The sequence below is a fragment of the Dendrobium catenatum genome, unplaced genomic scaffold (assembly GCF_001605985.2).
Source record: "Dendrobium catenatum unplaced genomic scaffold, ASM160598v2 fragScaff_scaffold_247, whole genome shotgun sequence".
In the NCBI taxonomy this organism is placed as follows: domain Eukaryota; kingdom Viridiplantae; phylum Streptophyta; class Magnoliopsida; order Asparagales; family Orchidaceae; genus Dendrobium; species Dendrobium catenatum.
This window is the reverse complement of record NW_021318709.1, coordinates 120,647-141,959: the sequence shown is the minus strand read 5'-3', so window position 1 is coordinate 141,959 and position 21,313 is coordinate 120,647. Positions and strand designations below refer to the sequence as shown.

General features: G+C 37.6%; 2 protein-coding genes across 4 annotated transcripts in view; both read right to left on the bottom strand.

Moving 5' to 3' along the window:
- The window catches only part of LOC110099623, a gene marked incomplete in the record, with an annotated part of 68,531 nt that extends 63,289 nt beyond the window's left edge, over nt 1-5,242 (bottom strand). Inside the window, 1 exon segment of the mRNA XM_020826824.2 lies at nt 4,942-5,242.
- A 12,615-nt stretch (nt 5,243-17,857) lies between these two features.
- LOC110099626 (kinesin-like protein KIN-6) overlaps nt 17,858-21,313 on the bottom strand; it is a 46,401-nt gene continuing 42,945 nt past the window's right edge. For 2 of the 3 annotated variants that reach the window (XM_020826829.2, XM_028693256.1), the window contains 3 exons: nt 19,645-19,781; nt 19,361-19,430; nt 17,858-18,261 (listed from right to left, as the gene is read on the bottom strand). In XM_020826829.2, coding sequence (XP_020682488.1) covers nt 18,169-18,261; nt 19,361-19,430; nt 19,645-19,781 — 300 coding nt within the window. In that variant the 3' untranslated portion in view covers nt 17,858-18,168. The remainder of the gene's footprint in view (nt 18,262-19,360; nt 19,431-19,644; nt 19,782-21,313) is intronic. The other variant, XM_020826830.2, reaches the window with a different exon arrangement.

Sequence of the window (21,313 nt, the reverse complement as noted above, 5' to 3'; positions counted from 1 at the left end):
TAATTGAGATTTTTAAAATAACGCATCCATGAAGATAAAATAGAGCACTACTGCATATATTTGATTAATCAAAGACTCATGAAAAGTGAGACCAACAAAAAGGCTTTTCATCGCAATCAATCGGGTTAGATTTTTCAAAACAAAGAAAAATAGAAAACTACATTTTTACAAAAGCTGAGAGTACACTGCACACTGATGTATCACTGCATCTTCTGAATGAAAAAAAAGTACAATAGGCTATAATTTGGTTTTTCTTCAATCCATAAAAGCAAGATCAATAAAAGCTTCTCAAAAGAATCACTTTGATTAACTTAATTGAGATGATTTGATTTGAAAATAAAACGAAGTAACCAAATATGCATAAGACATGCTCACAAAATCACTTACTGGCACCTAGCCAGCACCTGCTTTCCGAAACATTTCACTTTAGGATACTTCTTATCTTGTGGTTGGTTTCGCAGTAAGCGCATCTGCACCAAACACCATCCACTAGTCTTAACTTCTAGAAACAAACATTTGCATTTGTACAACATCAACACATATCGAAATACTTAGGCATATTTGTGGATATTATGAATTCTGTTCACCACAGAGCAATAGAACCACTATAAATTCGGTTCAGCCTAAAATTAAGCACTTTATGCCCATCTTAATGGAGATATATGGTATACTGTTGTATACTTCGCATTCTTAAGACAACAATCCCATTCAGCTTGTAAAATAACAAATCCCTGCCTAATTAGGTATGCCAATCGTGATCTACATAGCTTTGCCTAGTCAAAAAGTTTCAAGAGTACAAATAATTAATAGCTCATAAGAACTGGCTGCTCAAAATTGAGATTTAACACCTTGCATACTACAAAACTAGCTTCTTTGAGCTAGCAAGAGCAAGACTTCAATGCATCCATCTCATCAACATCCGCAAAACATTCTTCTATAGGTATTGAAAAGTATAAGAGACATCCTGATGGATTATCTAGGAAATCATCATCCTCCATCCAGCGACAATGTTGGCAGACGTAGTGACATTAGCTTTTTCAATATGTTTAAAAAAGGACAAAGTCTCCAAGGTTCAACTCTAAATCATAATAAATTTACAAATTCAATGAAATACATGTAATTAAAAGGCGTGACAAACTATATTCAAAAATCAACAACGGGTCATTGAATTTTTGTTGCAAATGATGCAACACAATCTAGCTAATTTAGTCTTAAAAAGATAAATTTTCATAGAATAATCAAAATGAGTCGAATCAGGCAACAAAGGAGCTAGATCAAATTAATTTTCAAGCCTTTTAGGTTCCTACTTACTTTTGGCCAGATTTGTTATTTTATTAGATTTATTTTATTATGTTGAATTATTCTTTTTTAATTATCATAGGTTAGAACATGAATGCTTTCATGGGGTTATAATTAATGCCAAATAGGCTTAAATTCGAATTCAAAATATTTGACCTAATCTTTCTAATCCTTTCTAAAACTAAGGATTGATTGCTTGTATTCATAATCTTGAACACTGATATCTACAACAACAACAAAACTTTATCCCACTGTGGGGTCGGCTACATGAATCTGTTTTCTTCATTGTGTCCTGTTAAGAGTCAAATTCTCATCTGAATCTAACAAAGTGAGGTAATTTCTAATATTTTCTAACCAAATCTTTTTAGGTCTACCTCCATCTTTCTTGACATAAGCCAAATCTAATGCATCTACTTTCCTAACCGGGTAATCAAAAGACCAACATTTTATGTGACCAAACCATCTAAGACGAATCTCTCTAATCTTATCTTCCATTGGAGCTGCTCCAACCTTTTCACATATATGCTCATTTTGTATCTTGTCTCTAAGAGTAAAGCCACTCATCCACCTGAACATCCTCATCTCTACAACACTTAACTTAATATTATGTTTCTCTTTTAATGGCCAACATTCTGCACCATAAAGCCTTGCAGGTCTCGCTACGATATTATAGAATTTTCCCTTAAGTTTGAGAGGGACTTTTCTATCACGCAACAAGCCCGATGCATTTCTCTACTTCAACCATCCAACTTGAATTCTACTAATAATATCCCCATCTGTTTCATCATCACTCTGAACAATATACGTAAGATATCTAAAATGTGTACTCTTATTAATAATCTGATCGCCCAAAGTCACAATCTCCCCACTAGATCTATTATTACTAAAATTACACTCCAAATATTCAATTTTAGATCTACTCAAACGAAAGCCTTTAGACTCTAAGATTGACCTCCATAATTCAAGTTTAACTTCAACTCCCTCTCTAGTCTTATCAACAAGAAGAATATCATCAGCAAAAAGCATACACCAGGATAAAACCTCTTGCAAATGTCTAGTGAGAACATCCATGACTAAAGAAAAAAAGATATGGGCTTAAGGCTAATCTTTGAACATTGATATCTATTGAATGAAATTATTTGTCCGGTGAATTAAGTATTTTCTCTATATCCAATGCATGTCCAAAAATCCGACCAAGTTGTCTGCATGAAGTTTCTCCTTATCCCTACCTCTTTAATATTTCCACCTCAATCTACTTTGTATCATCGCCATTAAATATGATCTCTAACTACATCTTGTAAGCCTTTACATAAGCTGCTTTAGACTGGCAATGAATTGCATCATCAAATCCTATAACCCATTAAATAGTGCTCATTTTTTATAAGCCACATACCTCAGTATCCCAAAATCCCAATCGGTCTAATCTCATTTAAACCGTATTCCCACAAACTAAAAGTCACACCCGCACACTGCAATCTCATGTTACCTGTAAGAAGCCCGCTTTTCCTCATCATCTAATTATATAGCCATCTTGTTTTCCATCTTCTGAACCCAGTTTACTACATGCTCTACCTCGTCCGAGTCGCAATCTCACTCGCCCACACTCCCTTTGCCCATGAATAACATTTCACCCCTTCAATCGCTACCTTGTTTCATAATTTTCATGTAAATCTCTCCCCAAAAAGAATATAATAGGCAATAACACTCGACACTAGAATTGGCAAAAGATTAGGACTGAAAATTAAAGGGAATGGCAACTATAGAGAAATCAAGATTGTGGCAATTCACAAATATACGTATGTGAAACTATAACAACAGTGGAAATAAATACCTCCTGGAATGTAACTAATAGATGAAAAATAGAGAAATATTAGAATTTTAACAAACTAGCTGTAGGAATTGAAGCCTAAACCTTTAGCATTATAGGAAATAAAAAAATCAGGGCAATAGCATGCATATTTGCATCATAAACTATTGGGTCCTCCAACAACTAAGGAGGCAAACCCACCTTCTCAAACCTCTTTAATATCAAAGATGTAACCCAACTTCTTTCAATCAACCTTGCAAGCCTTTTTTTTACATGCGTCCCACCGTCCAAATCACCCATCAATTCTCATGAGTTACATCCACATTAAAGTCGACTATTAGACTTTGCCTTGAGCCTGCATCACTCCTTTGAGCTAGTTGAACCCTAACCTAGAACATGGGCAGACTCAAGGTTACCTGCTTGGCTGACTCAATGTCACCTACTCATGGATATATTATCATCACCTCTACCACTTATATATAAAGCTCAATATCAAGCAATCATTCCTCAAGGAATGCCTCCTAATCAAAGTTTGACGCAAACTATTGCTTCGAAGGGAACCTTACAATAGAAAATCAATTTCCACCAATATGTTTAGGGTATTCCCTTCTCAAATGAATCTAGAATTCACCCCTCCATAATTGAGTTGGCCATGCCACACCATAAGCCAAAAATAATCATGTACTAACACCTCTTATTGTACTAAACAAAGGATTTGTGCACATTTCATTACACAAGTCCAATCGTAGAACCTCCAATGCTCACTTACTAACACCTCCGAAACACCATCAACCAATTTAATACAATTGAGGCCCTTTTGATTCAAATCTTAATCTTTGGACCACTATGAGAGGATGAGTGTCATTCAAAATACCATATCACCCCGTTCTACCAAGAATATCTAAGATGAAGCGATATAGTTGCAAATTAGACTTCATAGATGATATGGCCATGAAATCCTCCATCATTGATAGATTGGGTCAAGTTAAAACTATGAGATTTTAATATGTTTGACTGCTTATCCCCCTCCCCTCCCCTCCCCTCCACTATAAACATAACACCTAAAACTCAATTTAGAGTATGCTGATGTTATTAATCGAGAGAGTTCACAGGCATCAAGCCTAGGATGCAATTGAGTAATTGACCATAGGGAATTATACCATAGGAACCCTAGATCACCAAAATTAAAATAAATATTTATCGATCTCATCAATTAGTCAAGGGAAATGTCAAAGACCTTATTCTAATCTACCTTTCAAATATTATGCTGCTTTGTCTCCTTTCTTAAAGCTCAAAAAAAGGAATAAGGAATGGATCACACCAAGCTCTATAAGGGCTTTTAGAGCCCACATACACAAGGAGTTTCATATAGGATATTTCAACTAAAAAATACGTCAATTCACCCAAACATTAGATATTACACCAAGATAACTCATTTAATTAAAATCAACTTGCCATATAAATTTGGGAATGCATCCTGAGGCCCCATTCTGACATGCTAAAAGTACATTTTGATTAACTAAACCTTTATATGTTTAACAAGAATATACTCCATGATGTTATCTATGATAACTAGTGTCGTCAATTTCAACATCAATTTTGAAATTTAGATAATTTAAATTAAATTTTATCCTTTTTTTTCACTTACTGGAAACATTGTTTTAAACTTCTTCCTCCCTTCAGTAGCTTAATAAATTTGCTTATATTAACTCAATCGTGCATATATGGTGCAAGTATGTACTATGTTTAACACTCATAGTGCTATTACAGAACTTCAAAATAGTACTCATATACTACATGGATATGGAGAGAAGCAGAACCTAGAGATGACCTACCTCAAGCAGCGACGCTGGGCGAGGAGAAGACGTTAGAAGCGACCTGGATGATTGGGATGATGAGGATGAAGCTAGGCGGAAACATGGATCTGAGGTTCGCGCAAGACAAAGGGGCTGTTTGGTGTCGGATTTACAGCGGGATTTAAGCTAAATCCAGCCAAATGGTTTTTGTGCGCGCTTTAAATCCCGGCGATGGATAAATCCCGGATTTAAGGATTTACGGCATAAATCCGGGATTTACTAAATCCCTCGGTTCGGCGGATTTACGGGATTTGGCCGAAGAAGCGCGCGAAAGGGAGAAAGTTACCTTCACAGCCAGCGAGCACCCGTTGTTGCTTCCGATCAAAATGTCGTAACTTCCGATCCGTCGGAAGGGAAAGTCGTCGAAGGAGCGTAGTCGAACAGTGGCGAAGGAGCCGAAGAAGCAACGCGTGCAATCTCTACACCTCCTGCGAAAGCAACGAAGCCGAACAGCAACGACGAAAAGAGAAGATGAAAGACAAATGCTAGACGCCTCTAAGATAATTGATTAACTTAATTAATATAATTTAAAATATTAATAATTAATTAAATAATGAATAGTATACTTAGTGTATAAATTAATTAACTTAATTGGATAATTAATTATTAAATATTAATATAATTATCTTAGTTGATATATCTTAAAATAATAAATTATTAAATAAATATTCTTCCTCCCTTTAGACCTCCGTCGCCTACGATATCACTCCGACCTCCAACATCAAGCAGTTCTCTGACCACTATCTCCTACTGACTACGATCCTTCCGACCTCCCTCGTCATACAAAAATCTTTCTGACCACTGTCTCTCACCGACTACAATTCTTCCGACCTCCCTCGCCAGACAACGGTCATTTCGACCACCGTCGCCATACTACAATCTTTTCGACCTCCTTCGCCCTTCAACTATGGTTATGCCGACCAAACTAACATTTCAATACTAATTCTTTAATTCCCACCATGTAATATGATATATGTGTGCTACATCAACTCAGGGTCTTCCCCCTAATGAAGGAGCTCATTTGTAATCGATTGCAAATACTAGTTGATTCATTCGAAATGAGCCATGCCCAATGGTTTTCCCTCCTTTTCAACGGTTTCCATGTAAAACTCAGGTGTCTCTTATGCACGCTACAACCTCTTGTGTTAAATTTTCGTACAAAACTAAAATATTAAATTTTATATTTCCCTACCGTCGTGAATATTCCATGACACAACATAAATAATGATTAATGAGTAATGAAATTCTTTAGTGATTAATGAGATAATTAATAATATAAATTAAAATTAAAACAAACAAAATAATTCTTAAATAATTAATAAATAATTAGTTAACTAACTAGTGGTTTTAAAATATTAAATTCATAGCACATTAATTTTAATTTTTAATTTAAAATTAACTTTTTTATCAAATAATTTTTCATATTTTAATGAAATTTAATATTTACTATACCAAATAATTTTCATAATTTAGCACACTTAGAATTGACTAAATCTGAATTTATAAAATTTAATAAATCCCCTAAAATTAAACCCCACTTGTTGCCGATCAACCCTTTGTTAGGAACAATTATTAAGTCCTCCGATCGAATGCAGAGAAACATTCGGTCACAGGCAAAAAAGCCGCGGTACCGAGGTGCACCGAAAAACTCAGTACTCGGTATTCGGTACTCGGTACACCTCGGTACCGCGACTTTTTTGTCTGCGACCGAATGTTTCTCTCGTTCGGTCCACCGAACCAAATAAAACTTCCTTTGTTAGATACTAACTCCCGTGCTGCTCCATTTATATTGCCCCAATTGTTCAGAGCCATGGTAATGAAACTTTCCTCTTCGATAATGGATGTCGCCTCCCTCTCCAACGAAAAGCAATGGAAATGCATCAAGGACACTAACGAGAACCTCCATGGCGTCTGCCCCCTCTGCACAGACTGCGCTAATCACCGGCCATGTGGTTGCCTTCCTTCCTCATCTTCCTACCTTTCTTCCTCTTCACTCTCCTTCTTCAATCCTCCACAATCCAGTGTCGGTAGTTGGCTCAGCGACGTCGGCCGCATTGGAAGCCTGATTGATTGCGAACTTGGTTTCTTGCAATCCAGATATGTCGCGTTTCAGTTTATAAAGAGTAAATCTAGCGTTGGGGGAGACAATGATGAGGAGAAGAGGGAGAGAGTGGGAGGTGGTTGCTAGTGGCGCTCCATATTCTGGTTCTTACAAAAACTGAGGGAGATAGAGGCGCCGGTGCGGGCGCCAAAGAAGATGAGGAGATCTACATTAAGAAAGACATGTAGTGAGTTATCAGAGAAAAGGAGAAGAAGGAGAATGATGCAGAGGAAAGCTTAAGCTCATTTTCATTGATTTCATCTTCGTGTAATACAGTCGTTTTATAAGGTTACGAGAGACAGGTAGTTGGAATGTCAGTCGATCGTTGGTGGCAGTCTGGCAATACGGCTTCGCAGGCGATCGTGTCGCCGGAGCTCGTGCAAACGATCGTGACGGTAAGATATGCTGGCGGAGCATGATATGTTACTCCAACATCCTCCGTCAAATTGATGATCTGATTTACATATGTCCAATTTGTTCTGCAGTTCGGCGAACCTGGGACGGGTGAGAGGTTTGGTTAGAAGATCCGCCGGTTGGTCGGTAGAGCTGATATGAGCTACTGTAATCGCCTTGCGATGGATGTGATCACTGATAAAATGGTGATTGATTTCAATGTGTTTGGTTCGGACGTGAAAGACGGGGTTATTCGCAAGGGCGATGGCTGAGACGTTGTCGCAGAGTATAGGAGTTGGGAGAGATTGTGGAGCTTTGAAGTCATTGAGAAGACGACGCAGCCAAATGACATCTGCGGTTACCGCGGCAAGGGCGCGATATTCTGCTTCCGTTGAGGATTTTGCAACTGTGGATTGTTTCTTCACACTCCAGGAAGTGAGATTTGGTCCAAGGTATGAGCAGAATCAAGTGATGGATTTACGATTTATTGAGCTGGAAGCCCAATCAGCATCGGCATAAGTAGTGAGGTGGAGAGGTCCATGCTTGATGTTCATGCCATAGTTATGAGTATCTTTTATATAGCGCAAGAGACGCTTTAGTCGTTTGAAGTCGGAGTTGGTGGGGCTGTGCATATGCTGGCAGATGACATTTGTGGCAAAGGCGATGTCCGGCCTTATCACTGTGAGATATTGCAGAGAGCCCGCGATCTGCCGATAGAATGTGGGGTTGTCGTATGGTAAGGGATTGACGGTGGACTTGGACTCTTTGGGGGAGACGGGAGTGCTCACTGGTTTTGAAGAGTCCAGGCCGGCTGAGTGGAGAATGTTGCGAGCGTAGTGAGCTTGATGGAGGAATAGACCTGTAGAAGTGGATTGAATTTGGATACCGAGGAAGACGTTAGCATTGTCCAGCTGTTTCAGGGAGAAAGTATGCTTGAGCTGTCGGAGGAGGTTCTTCAGAGTGGGTGGATGATTGCCAGATAAGAGGAGATCATCTACGTATATGAGTAAATAGAGCTGGACATTATGCTTGTCGTAGGTGAGTATTGAGGGATCTGCCTTGCTGAATTGAAAACCGAAGGCAAGAAGAAATGACGTCAGTTTGTGAAACCACTGACGAGGAGCCTGTTTGAGGCCATAGAGAGCTTTTCTCAGTTTACAGACATGACCCGGGAAGGCAGGATCAACGAAGCCCTGTGGTTGCTTCATGTAAACATCTTCCTGGAGGTCACCATGTAGAAACGCGTTGTTGATGTCGAGCTGATGAATCGGCCAGCCACAGTGGAGAGAAATAATGAGAAGTACGCGGATGTTCGGCATTTTAGCCACCGGGCTAAAGGTTTGTTGATAATTGATGCCCTGTTGTTGAGTACTGAATCCTTGAGCTACAAGTCGTGCTTTGTAGCGATTAACGGTGCCGCAGTGTTGAGTTTAGTCTTGTATGTCCATCTGCAACCGAGGACTGGGGTGTTGGCGGGAGGAGGAGTGAGGTACCATGTCCCTTGAGTTTGTAGAGCCATGAACTCCGATGACATGGATTGTCTCCAGTGAGGTGATTTATTTTCTTCGGCGTAACTCGAGGGAATGGGATCAGTATCTGTTACAGCAATCAAGTCGGAGATTTTTTTTTTTGTTTTAAATGACTAGCCTGAAGACGTGTTATCAAGTGATATTTATGCGAGGGAATAGGAGAATTTGAAATTTCAGGAGCAAGAGCCGTTTGAGTGTTAATGGTGTCATGGGAGGGTGAGTTCCTGGACGAAGTAGAGTCGTTGGAGGCGAGTGTGTTCGGATACGAAGCTGGTGTTGGAGTGGTGGTAGTGTATGTGGAGGTAGGTATGAGAAGTAGGGGAGGAATGAGAGCTGTAGATGTGGGGATTGTAGAGGGCAGCTGAGAGTTGGAGAGTGATGCATATGGGAAGTGATGTTCGTTGAAGGTGACGTGCCGAGAGATATGAAGTTTGTTGGTGTGAGGATTATAGCACCGATAGCCTTTGTGAGAGGTGAAGTAGCCAAGGAAGATGTAGAGAGAGGAGCGAGGTGCTGGCTTTTGAGGTGCTTGAGGCTTGAGCCAGGGATAGCAAGCACAGCCGAAGATCTTTAGATGGGTAAGAGAAGGGGGAGTGTCGTGAAGGAGCTGGAATGGTATTTGATTGTGCAGGGACGAAGTGGGAAGACGATTGATGAGATAATTAGAGGTCTGAACTGCTTAAACCCAGAAAGTGAAGGGCAAGCTAGCAGCGTGGAGTAATGTGCGTGCAGTTTCGACGAGATGCCGGTGTTTTCTTTCAGAAACGCCATTTTGATTAGGGGTGTAGGGGAAGCTAAGTTCGTGGCGTATGCCATGTGTGGAGAGAAAGTTTGTGAATTCGTGGCCAGTGAATTCGCCGCCCCCATTTGATCGTAGAGTTTTGATGGAGGTTGTGAATTGAGTTTGTATAAGAGAATGGAAGTGTTTGAATTTAATGATGGATTCGTTTTTAGAGTGCATTACGCATAGCCAACAAAAGCACGTACAATCATCTATGAATATAATGTAGTAGCGAAAACCAGAGAGAGGGAAGGGGAGAAGTCCCCCAGACGTCTGTATGTATTAAAGTAAAAGGAGTATTTACATGGTGAGCGTCCCTGGGAAATGGGAGCTTGTGGCTCTTTGCCACTTTACAGGAATTGCAGTTAAAATGTAAAGACTTAAAGCTAGTGTTCGGTAAAAGCCTAGATAGAGTGATCATCAAGCGTAGATGCGGATGACCCAGGCGAGCATGCCAGAGAAAAGTGGAGTCGTTGTCAATGTGGAGAGCGTGAACTGGAGCAGAACGAGGAAGACGTATTGGGTAGATTCCGTCATGGTTGGGCCATGGAGGAAGATTATGTTGTCCTGAATGTCCTTGACAGTGAAGCCATGAGAATCAAAAGATATAGAACAGTTGTTATCCTTTGTTAGTTTAGAAATGGATAAGAGATTATGAGCAAGAGAAGGAACGTGAAGAAGGTTTTACAATTTTAGCTTACGATTGGTTTTTGGAAGTGGGAGAAGGTCAGCACCTGCGTGATGAATAGGCGGCCGCTTGCTGTCGATATTGAATCCATTCCCTGATATGGGAGAGAATGATGTAGGTTTGTGATGTCTGGTGTGAGGTGGGTGGAGGCGCCGGAGTCGAGTACCCAGTCGGTGGAGGAGCTGGGTTGCATCTGGGTGAGTAGAGCACGGTTGGATAAGCTTTGTTGTGTGTAGTTGGAGTTGTAACGATGCCAGCAAGCTAAGGCAAGATGACCTGTTTTGCCGCAGATTTGGCATATGGGTCTATCAGCATTGCGTGAGGAATTGTTCCCTAGTTTCGCCGGTGATGTAGATGAACTGAAGGCAGCTCCCCTGACTCGACCTCCCCTGTAGTTTTGGTTGCGTCCACGTCCCCGTGAAGCGAATAGAGCTTGTAGCTCGGGAGTGGTCGTTGTGTCCTGTTTGATCTCCATTTGTAGATTTATTTCTTCACTGCAGAGCATCGAGTTCAGAGATTCAAGTGTCACAGGTAGTAGTGAGATCCTGATGGCTGCTTTAAATGGATTAAAAGTGGCTTGTAGGCCTTTAAGTGTATACAGGATTATATCTTCTGTATCAACGTAACCTCCGGCTACAGAGATGTTGTCAACAAGTGATTTCAGTTTGCCCAGGTATTGGGAGATCGTTTGATCCCTCATTTGAACGTTGTGTAGTTCATTTTTTAGTTGTATAACTCTTGATCTGTTCATGAGCTGCAGCCTTAGTTCCAGCGCTCTCCAAACTTCACAGGAGGTTTTAAGGTATAGAATGTAAGGGAGAATAGAGGAGGAGATGGTGAAGAAGAAGGCTGAAATGAGATTTTGATCAACGAGCTTCCAGAGCTTGTGATCGGTATCAGAAGCTTCTGGCGGACAGATGATCGAGCCGGTGATGTAGCCTTCGAAGCCATTTGCAGAGAAGGCCTGATAGATTTGAAGCCTCCAGATAGCGTAGTTGTCCGTGGTGAGCTGAATGTGAAGTATAAGTTTGAGGTTGGTCATCAGAAATTTGAGTGATGGGGGTACAACGATGGCCGCCATGGTAGAGGATAGAGAGGACGAAGTCTTGGATTGAGTAGAAGAGTTGGGTTCAGTCATTGCTGGTAGGACTATGAAGGAGGCCCAGTGTTACAGCTCAGATACCATGAAGATAGACATGCAATGAGTTATCAGAGAAAAGGAGAAGAAGGAGAACGATGCAGAGGAAAGCTTAAGCTTATTTTCATTGATTTCATCTTCGTGTAATACAGTCATTTTATAAGGTTACGAGAGACATGTAGTTGGAATGTTAGTCGACCGTTGGCGGCAGTCTGGCAATACGGCTTCGCAGGCGATCGTGTCGCTGGAGCTCGTGCAGACGATCGTGACGGTAAGATATGCTGGCGGAGCATGATATGTTACGCTAACACTACATCGGTAGCGGAGAGGAAGATTTCGGGATGGGGGAGCGAGTGAAATTGGGGAATTGGCACTTCCTGAACCCTAATTTTGGAGAAATTATTACATCCAGTCAAAAATCGAAGGTCTGAATGTATACCAAACAATATCGAGTCTAAAATACCGAGTTTTAGGTGACGTGGTGCGTGGTTATTGGTCTCTGGACGCATTCGAACACTGGATGTAATAATTGCTCCTAATTTTGCTTTTTCAAATGGGAAGCCTAAGAGGTCAAATTTTAAAAAGGAGCATGTTAAAAATATAATTATGTAAAAGAATCATGATTAACAAAAAAATAAAAAAGGAGCATGTACACTTAAAAATTTAGAACATTTGGAATGCACTGAATAGTTTTGCACATTCTAAATGTGCCAATCTAATTGGTGTATCCACGAGAGAGAGAGAAAAAGAGAGGGTGGGGAGAGGACGAGAGAGAGAGAGGGCAAGAAGAGAGAGAGGGAAAAAGCTAAACGGAGAGAGAGGGGAGAGTAAATATTTAATAGGAGTGAGAGAGTTAAAGTTGACGGGGAGAGAGAGCAATATATTAATTATAAAATGATATTAATTTTTTTATTTAAAGATATATTAATTTTATTTTGTAATTTTTCTATTTTTATTATATATACTTGACATATTTTTATCATTTTTCAAATAGCAATCGAGAAAAAATACAAAATAAAATTTTTTCTCCTCTTCTCTCTTCCTACCCGCTCCCTTTCTCTCTCTCTCTCTCCCTGTCCTCTCCCCTCCCTCTCTCTTTTTCTTTCTCTTGGGAATACTCCAACTAGATTGGCGCATTTAGAATGCGCAAAACTATTTAGCACATTCAAAATGTGCCAAATTGTTAAACGTATTTGCCTCTTTTTAAATTTTTTATTAATCATACTCCTTTTACATTATGATATTTTTAACATGCTCCTTTCTAAAATTTGGCCAGCATGAGAAGGATTTTTGAAAAGCTTCTTTTTAGTTTGAAAGAGTTGAAAAAAAATAAAAAAAAAACAGAACTTGAAAATCATTGTAAAGAAATTGCATTGAAACACAGATTCTGAACCACCATTTCGGTTTCGATATCTTCCATTTTTTTTAATTCTTTTGTTCTGAAATTATAATTGATGAAGTTTATTAGTAAATTCGTTCACTATTAATGGCTAAAAATGTGAATGAAGATGGAGCTCTAGTGACCGACGTTACAAGGGCGTCACACGTGCTGTATGCGAGTGGTGCACGTGCCGGTGTCTTTTGTTATCTGGCTCTGCGTGCGTTAGGGAATGCGTGATAAAAGTCGTGTTATCACGCTTCTACAGTTGCGGTGAACAAATGATACAAAGGTAATAGATTTTCCAGTCGGAAACCACGACCATCTCCTCCTCCCATGCTGACAATTCAAAAACAAGCCCCTCCCTTCAGGATGAACCAAACTAATCCTTTCATGCCTCACCCACCCAATCACCCTCACACTCAAAATCCTACCGTTGGCACAGTAATAACAAACTTGAACTCTCCCTCTACAGACATACAGGATATCACAGATATTATTCCTAAGTCACAAGAACTCCCTCCCATAAACACTACAAACAAAATCCAATCCTTATACGAGTAGGACAAATTAGACGAGGTCCTCCCTCACAACTCACCCCACGCCCACCCTCCCAATCAACCTTCCCACAACATCACAGCCAATGCCAATCCAAATCATAACAGTCCACCATAAACTTATCCCCATAATCATCAACCAAACATCTCCACAACCTCCAATGAGACTTCCAACTCTACTTCAAATACCTCAAAAATCCAACTAGAAACCAACCAAAATTAAAAACAAACTAGAGGCAAGCAAGCCAAAAAGGCCTCTACCCCCAACTCCAAATCACAATGTGCAGCTTGGAACATCCGTGGGTTCAACAGCCCAGACAAAGTGTTATGCTGCAAACAATTAGCCCGTGCCCACAGTCTTGATCTTATCTTCATCTTGGAAGCTAAAATCACTCATACCAACCTCTCCAACCATTGGTTTCTTGCTAACCACCAAATTTTCCCGAAGGAAGCCTCTTGGGACAACTTTATGTACTCCTCCCCTGGCTGCATTTGAGTGAAATGGAACAAGGAAGCTATTAATTTTATCCCTCAACGCATGACTAATCAGTTTATTCATGGCATTATAAATATTGATTCTACTGCTATCTGTGTTGTTATTACTATTTATGCTAGCAATTCTCATACTGAAAGGCAAATTATATGCAGAAATATACAAGATATGGCTGATACTATCAACACTCCTTGGGCAATTATTGGTGACTTTAATTGCTGCCAAAATTTGGGTGATAAAATTGGTGGAACTGCTCTTTCTAACTCTAAACTTGGAGATTTCAATAGTATGGTGTTTAATACTGGGATGCAAGACCTTTCCTCCGTTGGTTACTTCTTCACTTGGCATAACCAACAACAACACAATCCCATACACATTAAACTATATCTCTAGTCAATGTCCATTGGCTTGACACTTTTCCCAACTATTTTTATAGAGTAGAAGACCCTGATTGCTCAGACCATTCTCCTTTAATCCTGGTGAACTCCACTGATAACAAAAGAGGGCATCGTTTCCAATACAAAAACTATTGCACCAAGTTTCCTGATTTATGGAGTTGTCTCATGGAAGTTTTTTATCTTCCCAATAAGAGTAGTCCTTTAAGCTCTTTCAATTTCAAGCTTAAGACTCTTAAGAATATCATGAAGCATAAGACTTGGTCTAATGCCAACTACATTCAAACTGAAATTGATTCTCTCAAGGAGCAACAACACTTAGTGATTACCCAAATTCAAAGCAACCCCATGAATTCCCAATTAAACAATAGTTTAAAATTCATCAACACTAAACTAGCTCACTGTTATATCACTCTTACTAGTTGGATCACCCAAAGAGCCAAGGTGAAATGGCTTACTCAAGAAGAAGATGACTTGAAGTTCCTTTACTCAAAAATCAACATTTCCAAAAATTACAATCGGATCGAGGAAATCTCTAATGAACAAAGAACCTATTGATCTCACTTAGACATTGCTAAGGTCTTCATCCATCACTACAACAAGCTCTTCAATTCTCTTGCACCCAACATTTCGGACCAGCTCCTTATGGATATTCCTACTGGGAATTTGATTCCTAGTTATCTTGTCTCCACACTTACTGCCCCGATCACCATGGAAGAAATTAAAAGCATTATTTTCTCTGGAAAATCAAATTCGGCCCCTAGACCAGATGGATTCACCTTTGAATTCTATAGATCCACTTGGAGTGTCATTCAGCACTAATTGTGCAAAGCTGTTTCATCCTTCTTTAGCTCTGGATACATGCCAAATCAAGTCAAAGCAATAGCTATAGCTCTTATACCTAAACACCCTCATGCATACAATGTTAAGGACTTTAGGCCTATTGCTCTTTGCAATGTTATCTATAAGATTATAGCAAAAATCATTGCTAATAAGATGAAGAATGTGTTGCCTCACATTATTCATCCTAGTTAAGGTGGTTTCATTCAAAAGAGAATTATTTCTAACAATATTCTATTAGCAGCAGATCTTCTTGGAAACTTTAATCTTAAAGCCAAACACAAGTTTTTCTGTGCTAAATTCGATATTACCAAAGCTTTTGACATAGTCTCTAGAGACTTCCTCTACAGAAGGCTTGAAGCAAAAGGTTTCCCGGAACTGTTCATTTCTTGGATTAAGGCCTGCATCTCGGATGTCCACTTCTCTATTTGCATTAATGGGGTGCTTGAAGGCTATTTTAACTCTACATCTGGTATTAGGCAAGGGTGCCCTCTATCTCCATACCTCTTTAGTATCATCATGGATGGTTTATCATCTAAACTTGATTTGACTTCTTCCAATAACACCTTTAAAGGTATTTCGACTGGGAACTACGAGGTTTCCCACCTTATGTTTGCTGATGACCTCCGTGTTTTTGGCACTGCCACCATCTACAATGCTCAAGGTCTTTAAAACCATCCTTAAGGACTTTGCAGCTGTCACTGGTCTCCATGTTAATCCTCACAAAAGCTCCATTTTGATCTCCAAAGAGTCCCCTTATGCTGTGGACATTTGCAACATTCTCAATATCCAACATTCCCACACACCCATTAAATATTTGGGATTGCCTATGTTCTACAAGAAATTGAAAATGATGGATTTCCAACCTTTGTTGCAAAAAATGACTGCACTTTTAGAGGGTTGGAAAGCAAAAACTTTATCATTTGCGGGGAGAATTCAATTCATCAAATTTACCATTTGTAATACCCTTGCTTACTGGATCCGTGGCTCTATCTTACCTAAGGTTGCTGCAAATTGATTAGTCGACTGTGCTCTAGATTCACCTTCTTTGGCAACATTAATCAGAGAAAACTTGCTACGGTGTCCTGGAAAGACACTTGTTGTTCAAAAGAAAATGGGGTACTGGGTATTCCCTCAATTGACTCTTTATACCATAGCTATGCTTGCTCAATTATATGGAGGTTTCTAAATACCAACTCCTTACTCTTTAGTTGGTGGAGAGCTAAATATCTTTAAAAAGCAGTAAGAAAACTATCCCAAAAAAGTTTCAGCCATTTTGTTGTAGATTTTATGGTTAATTCATTTGTTTTATGAAATTTTGGGAACCGATTTTAAAAAATAAAACTACTGCGTTAGAGGAATTTTGACTATTCGATATTTTATGGAATTTTGATTATATACAAATCTAAAAGCATTTTGTTTTCCATCATGAATCATATAATAAACATCTTTATCATTTTTTTATTATTTACAAATGAAAGTCATATGACTTGGTGCATTTAAATAGAATAAAAAAATGGAGTAAAACTTGAGAGCCATTTTAATAAAAATTATGTCTTGATATAATAATCAAAATTTTCGCCAACTAAAAGTGGGTGCTAACTATTAGCAATGCATTACACTGTAAATGCAACTAATCAAACAGCACCATAAAAGAAAATTATAATATAAAGTGAATTGTAATATATCTTTAAATAAATCTTTTATGAATACTCAAAAGAATATTACCATACAAATAATAACAAAGAAATATTTATTCTAAATTAAAATTTATTATAAATTATTTTACATAAAAATAAAATTTGATGAATCATTATATTTTTATTTAAGCATACTTTAGATTAACTTAAATATCTTATTAATTTAAAAATTTTAAGAAAAATCTGAAAAAAAAAACAATTTTCATTTATAGTCATAAAAATATGAGAAAAACTATGAATATTTGTAAATAAACCATAAATTAAAATATTTCACTTTCTACTTAAACACTTATGTATTTTCTTTAAAAATTAGAGTATGCAAAATCCATTTTCCATTTGCGGTATTGAAAATGGAAATCATTGTGGTTAGAATTTTTATTTATTTTTTTATTAAATATTAATAAACTTATGTATCTTCCTATAAATGACCATTCTTTCAAGGTTTGAGGCTTTGAGCTCTACCTCCTATCGATAATTTTGAACAAAATAATCATAAACTACATGTAGAATATAATTGAAGATTACAAATAATAATAAAAAAAAACTAATACAAAATAATCATTGAACAAAAGATTTGAATAGGCCACATAAACTCATGAAATCCCAATCTAAAAAATCAACCTAAGAAAATTAAGATAATCTCATCATAAGCTAACGTAGGGATGTCAATATTTGACACAACCTAAAACCCCACAATGAATTCGACTCGAAAATTTTGGATTAAGGCCAACCCATTTCACAAATGAGTCAGGTTCGAGTTCCAAAATTCAACCCGTTTGATTTTGAACAAATAGGGGTGGAGCCAACTCCAAGGCAAAAAAAATATATCTCTACACTTTTTGCCCCACCTGAAAATTAAGGCTGGGTCCACCCCTGCACTGAAGCTTCGATGACATAGGATATGCAGTTAAACTAAATTACAATATCTGTCATTCAAACTTTCTTCTACAATTATTTTTGACTTGTTTAACTTGTTGCATAGAACTTTCTACTATCCTGACAATTCAAAGAGCAGGACCCATATAACCTCTTATTACACAATATACAGATTCATCTCTCTAATCATCATCATATATGGAGGGTTAAATTCTTTAAATTTAATCATCTGAGAATTAGTACGAGATCCACTCATTCCCAAGTGTTCTTTTTTTGATTAAAGCATGATCGAAGGTAGCCAAAGAAAGCAACTTACTTGCAGTGTGTTTAATAGTCACTAGCGAGGAAGATTGCTCTTTAAAATGCGAATAAGGGAGATGCTGCCGTCTGATCTTGCTTTTACGCTGTCAGTTTTCTTGCGTTTGACCTCCTGCAAATAACATAATTGGTCAAATGAGAGATGCTCATTAACATAAAATGTACGTTCAAAAAGCTCCAATTTGCAAGGAAAAAATGCAGGAAAATTGCATTTTTTCCTAAGAAACGCTTTACGATTTCAGATTTGCAGTTGTATTTCCTACGATTTCATTTAAATATGAGATCTGTAGAAATAAAAAAGGGGAGAACTACTGAGATTTAGATGTATGCCTAGGAATGATTTCTATATGAATATTTCTAAGATTGAATAACAGTTCACTTTCCGGGGAAACTCGCTTTACAATTTTATAGTATACTGAGGGGCGGAACCAACCGTAGTTCTTAGGGGAGCATATTTATAAATAACACATCTACACAATGTGTTTAATTCTTATAGGGGGGCAATAACCTAAAGATCATAGTATATTAATTGTTTTAGAGGGGCAATTATCTAAAGACTCTTATAAAATATAGTAAAAAAAAGGATGGAGGTGGACATATTACCTAAAGATCCACATAAAAAACAATTTTTTTAAATTTTTTTAGGGTGGGAAATTGATCCCCTGGGCACTAGGTGGTTCTGCCCCTGAGCGTAATTGTTTTTTTCTAGCAACTCTAGATGATTGACTTTGATGCACTCATACTATTTTGCTTAAAGAAAAAAATTCTGCCCATATAAGAGATGAATGAAGGTGTGTTAAAAAAATTTATTATTCATGAATAGCTCATATTTTACTCATTAAGAAGTTTGTTTTTAATTCATTTGTCAGATAAGTGAGTTAATATTCAATAATTATTTTGAGCTCGTATACAATGTTCAAAAACAATTTCCAACGAGAGCTTTTTTCAAAAAAGAAAAAAAAAAAAGAACATGAACATACAACAAGCTATTCAAATTTGGCTTCTTTACACCCTATAGTTTGATAGAAGGCCCATAGAATGTGATTGATCCACACAAGATTAAGGGAGAAGAAAAAAAAAATTAGTTTTTTTTTTCATGAATTAATTTAGGGGGTATAGCAGTACTCAGATTTTGGACATTCCAAACGTTCATCAATCTAAATATCAAGGGAACCAATGAATTTCAGCAAGTGAAAGAATAAGAAGCGTACCATGGCATTCTCATCCATGAATAATCCATTGAAGTCCTTAAAATGAATAGTTGACGCTGGCAGCAACATCCTACAGTTTGGAAATCAAAAGTTAGTAAAATGCCACGCATTCTCAATGAATAAATCATTATAACGGTAATTTTGGAAAATCAGTCTATTAGCCTTTTTACATTTACCCAAGAGAAAACATCAAACCATTACAATAGGAACAAATTCAACATCCAAGAGGCATATAGATGGAAACAATGGAGGCAAAAATAGGTAAAAAGGTAAAGCAAACGGACCTTTTAGGTCTTTGGGAATTTAGTGGTCTGAGAGAAGGGTCATCCTCTTCACTTTTTAATGCTTCTGTTGAATGAGATGCGGTATTCTGCTGAACATTCTCATTCAGTGCTATCTTTAGCCCTGATTGCTCCTGAAGCTAACGGAATATGTAATGAATTGATTACATCACTTAAAAAACGACCTTTTCAAATCATGATAAAGGAAGTAGCTCGTTTCATCATATGCAACAAATTGAACGTTACATTGGATTTTTTTTTTCTTTTTAATTCAATCATTGAGTTGTATCGACAAAAATGAAGAATAAATAAAATTCAGTTCATTTGTGACTTCTCTGTTAAAAAGTGTTTGGGAACCTTCTAAAGAAAGAAATGATTGCGGACAAGATGCCAATTTCAAGACAGCCAAGCAAACCACTGCACGTCAATATTTGCATTGGCATCTGGAGTAAGACCAAAAATATTCATGTATGAAAAATTATAATTTATTTAATTATAATTTAAAACATATATTTAAAGTTAATGTTACGTTACTGTTTAAAATGCTGGATAAGTATTATCTTAAGTAACATATTTAATTTAAATTAGATAATTCTTTAATTATTGAATTAATGCTTTCAAGGGGTGTGTTGGAAGGCAGTTAGGTAGTGGGCCTCGCATCTCATCATCTTTCACGTATGAAAACAAATAAAAAGAGTGTGTTGGCTGTGTGGATAAGGGAAAGAAGTTAACAGTTATGCAAGCCAACAGCCTTTTCTCTGTTTTGTTTTCACGCAAGCCAGCAGAGCAAATATTTGGGTGAAGCATTGTAGGAAATGCAGCTATAACACTCTAAAGAAGAATTGAATAGAGCAGAAAATCTTGTAGCAAGCATTTCGGCACAGTGCTTGGAATTACTGTAGAACAGTTCGGTGCAGGGCGTGAATTCCCTGTAGAGAAGTCGACATAGTGCCGCAGGAAATACTGTAGCATGTAGGCGGCATAGTGGAATTTCTGCATATAGAATTCGACACAGTGATTGTTGGGCAGAGTTTTTCGGCAAGGTGCTAGGAAGCGAAATTGGCATTTGGTGTGAAGAAGATCCGGTATATTGTACAGAGAATGGAGAGTAAGATTCTAGCGGGAGAAACAACAGGAAATATAAGTGGAAATGAAGCCTTGGAGCAGAATTTTGTTGTAAAGAAAAATTCTGAATTCAGTAAAAGAAAAATAAAGGTAAAGGAGAAATTCTAATTTCAGTAAAAGAAGAATAAACAGACAACATAAATTTTGGGAAGAAATCTGGAAGGGAATCTTGGCTGCGAGAACAAAGAACAGGGAAGGAAGAATAAGAGGAAAAGAATAGTGAAATAAGAGGTAAGCATTTTTGGTGTATTCATAGTTGTCTTTTAGATTTCTACAAAGTGATAAAAGTTCTAAGGAAATATATCATAATTGTATTTTAGAATTCATCAGATATTTGCAGAAGGAAGTTTTTGAGATAAATTTATGCTGAGCATAAGTTGATGTTATACTTTATTGAATAATAGATTGTGATATTTATAAGATTTGAAAGGCATTGTAGGTGACATACAAGTGAAGAAGGATACCAGATAGAGAAATTGAGGAGTCAGCTTTTGAAGAAAGTAAGTAATGTAAATTTCTAATATAAAAGTATATATTATCATTGTAA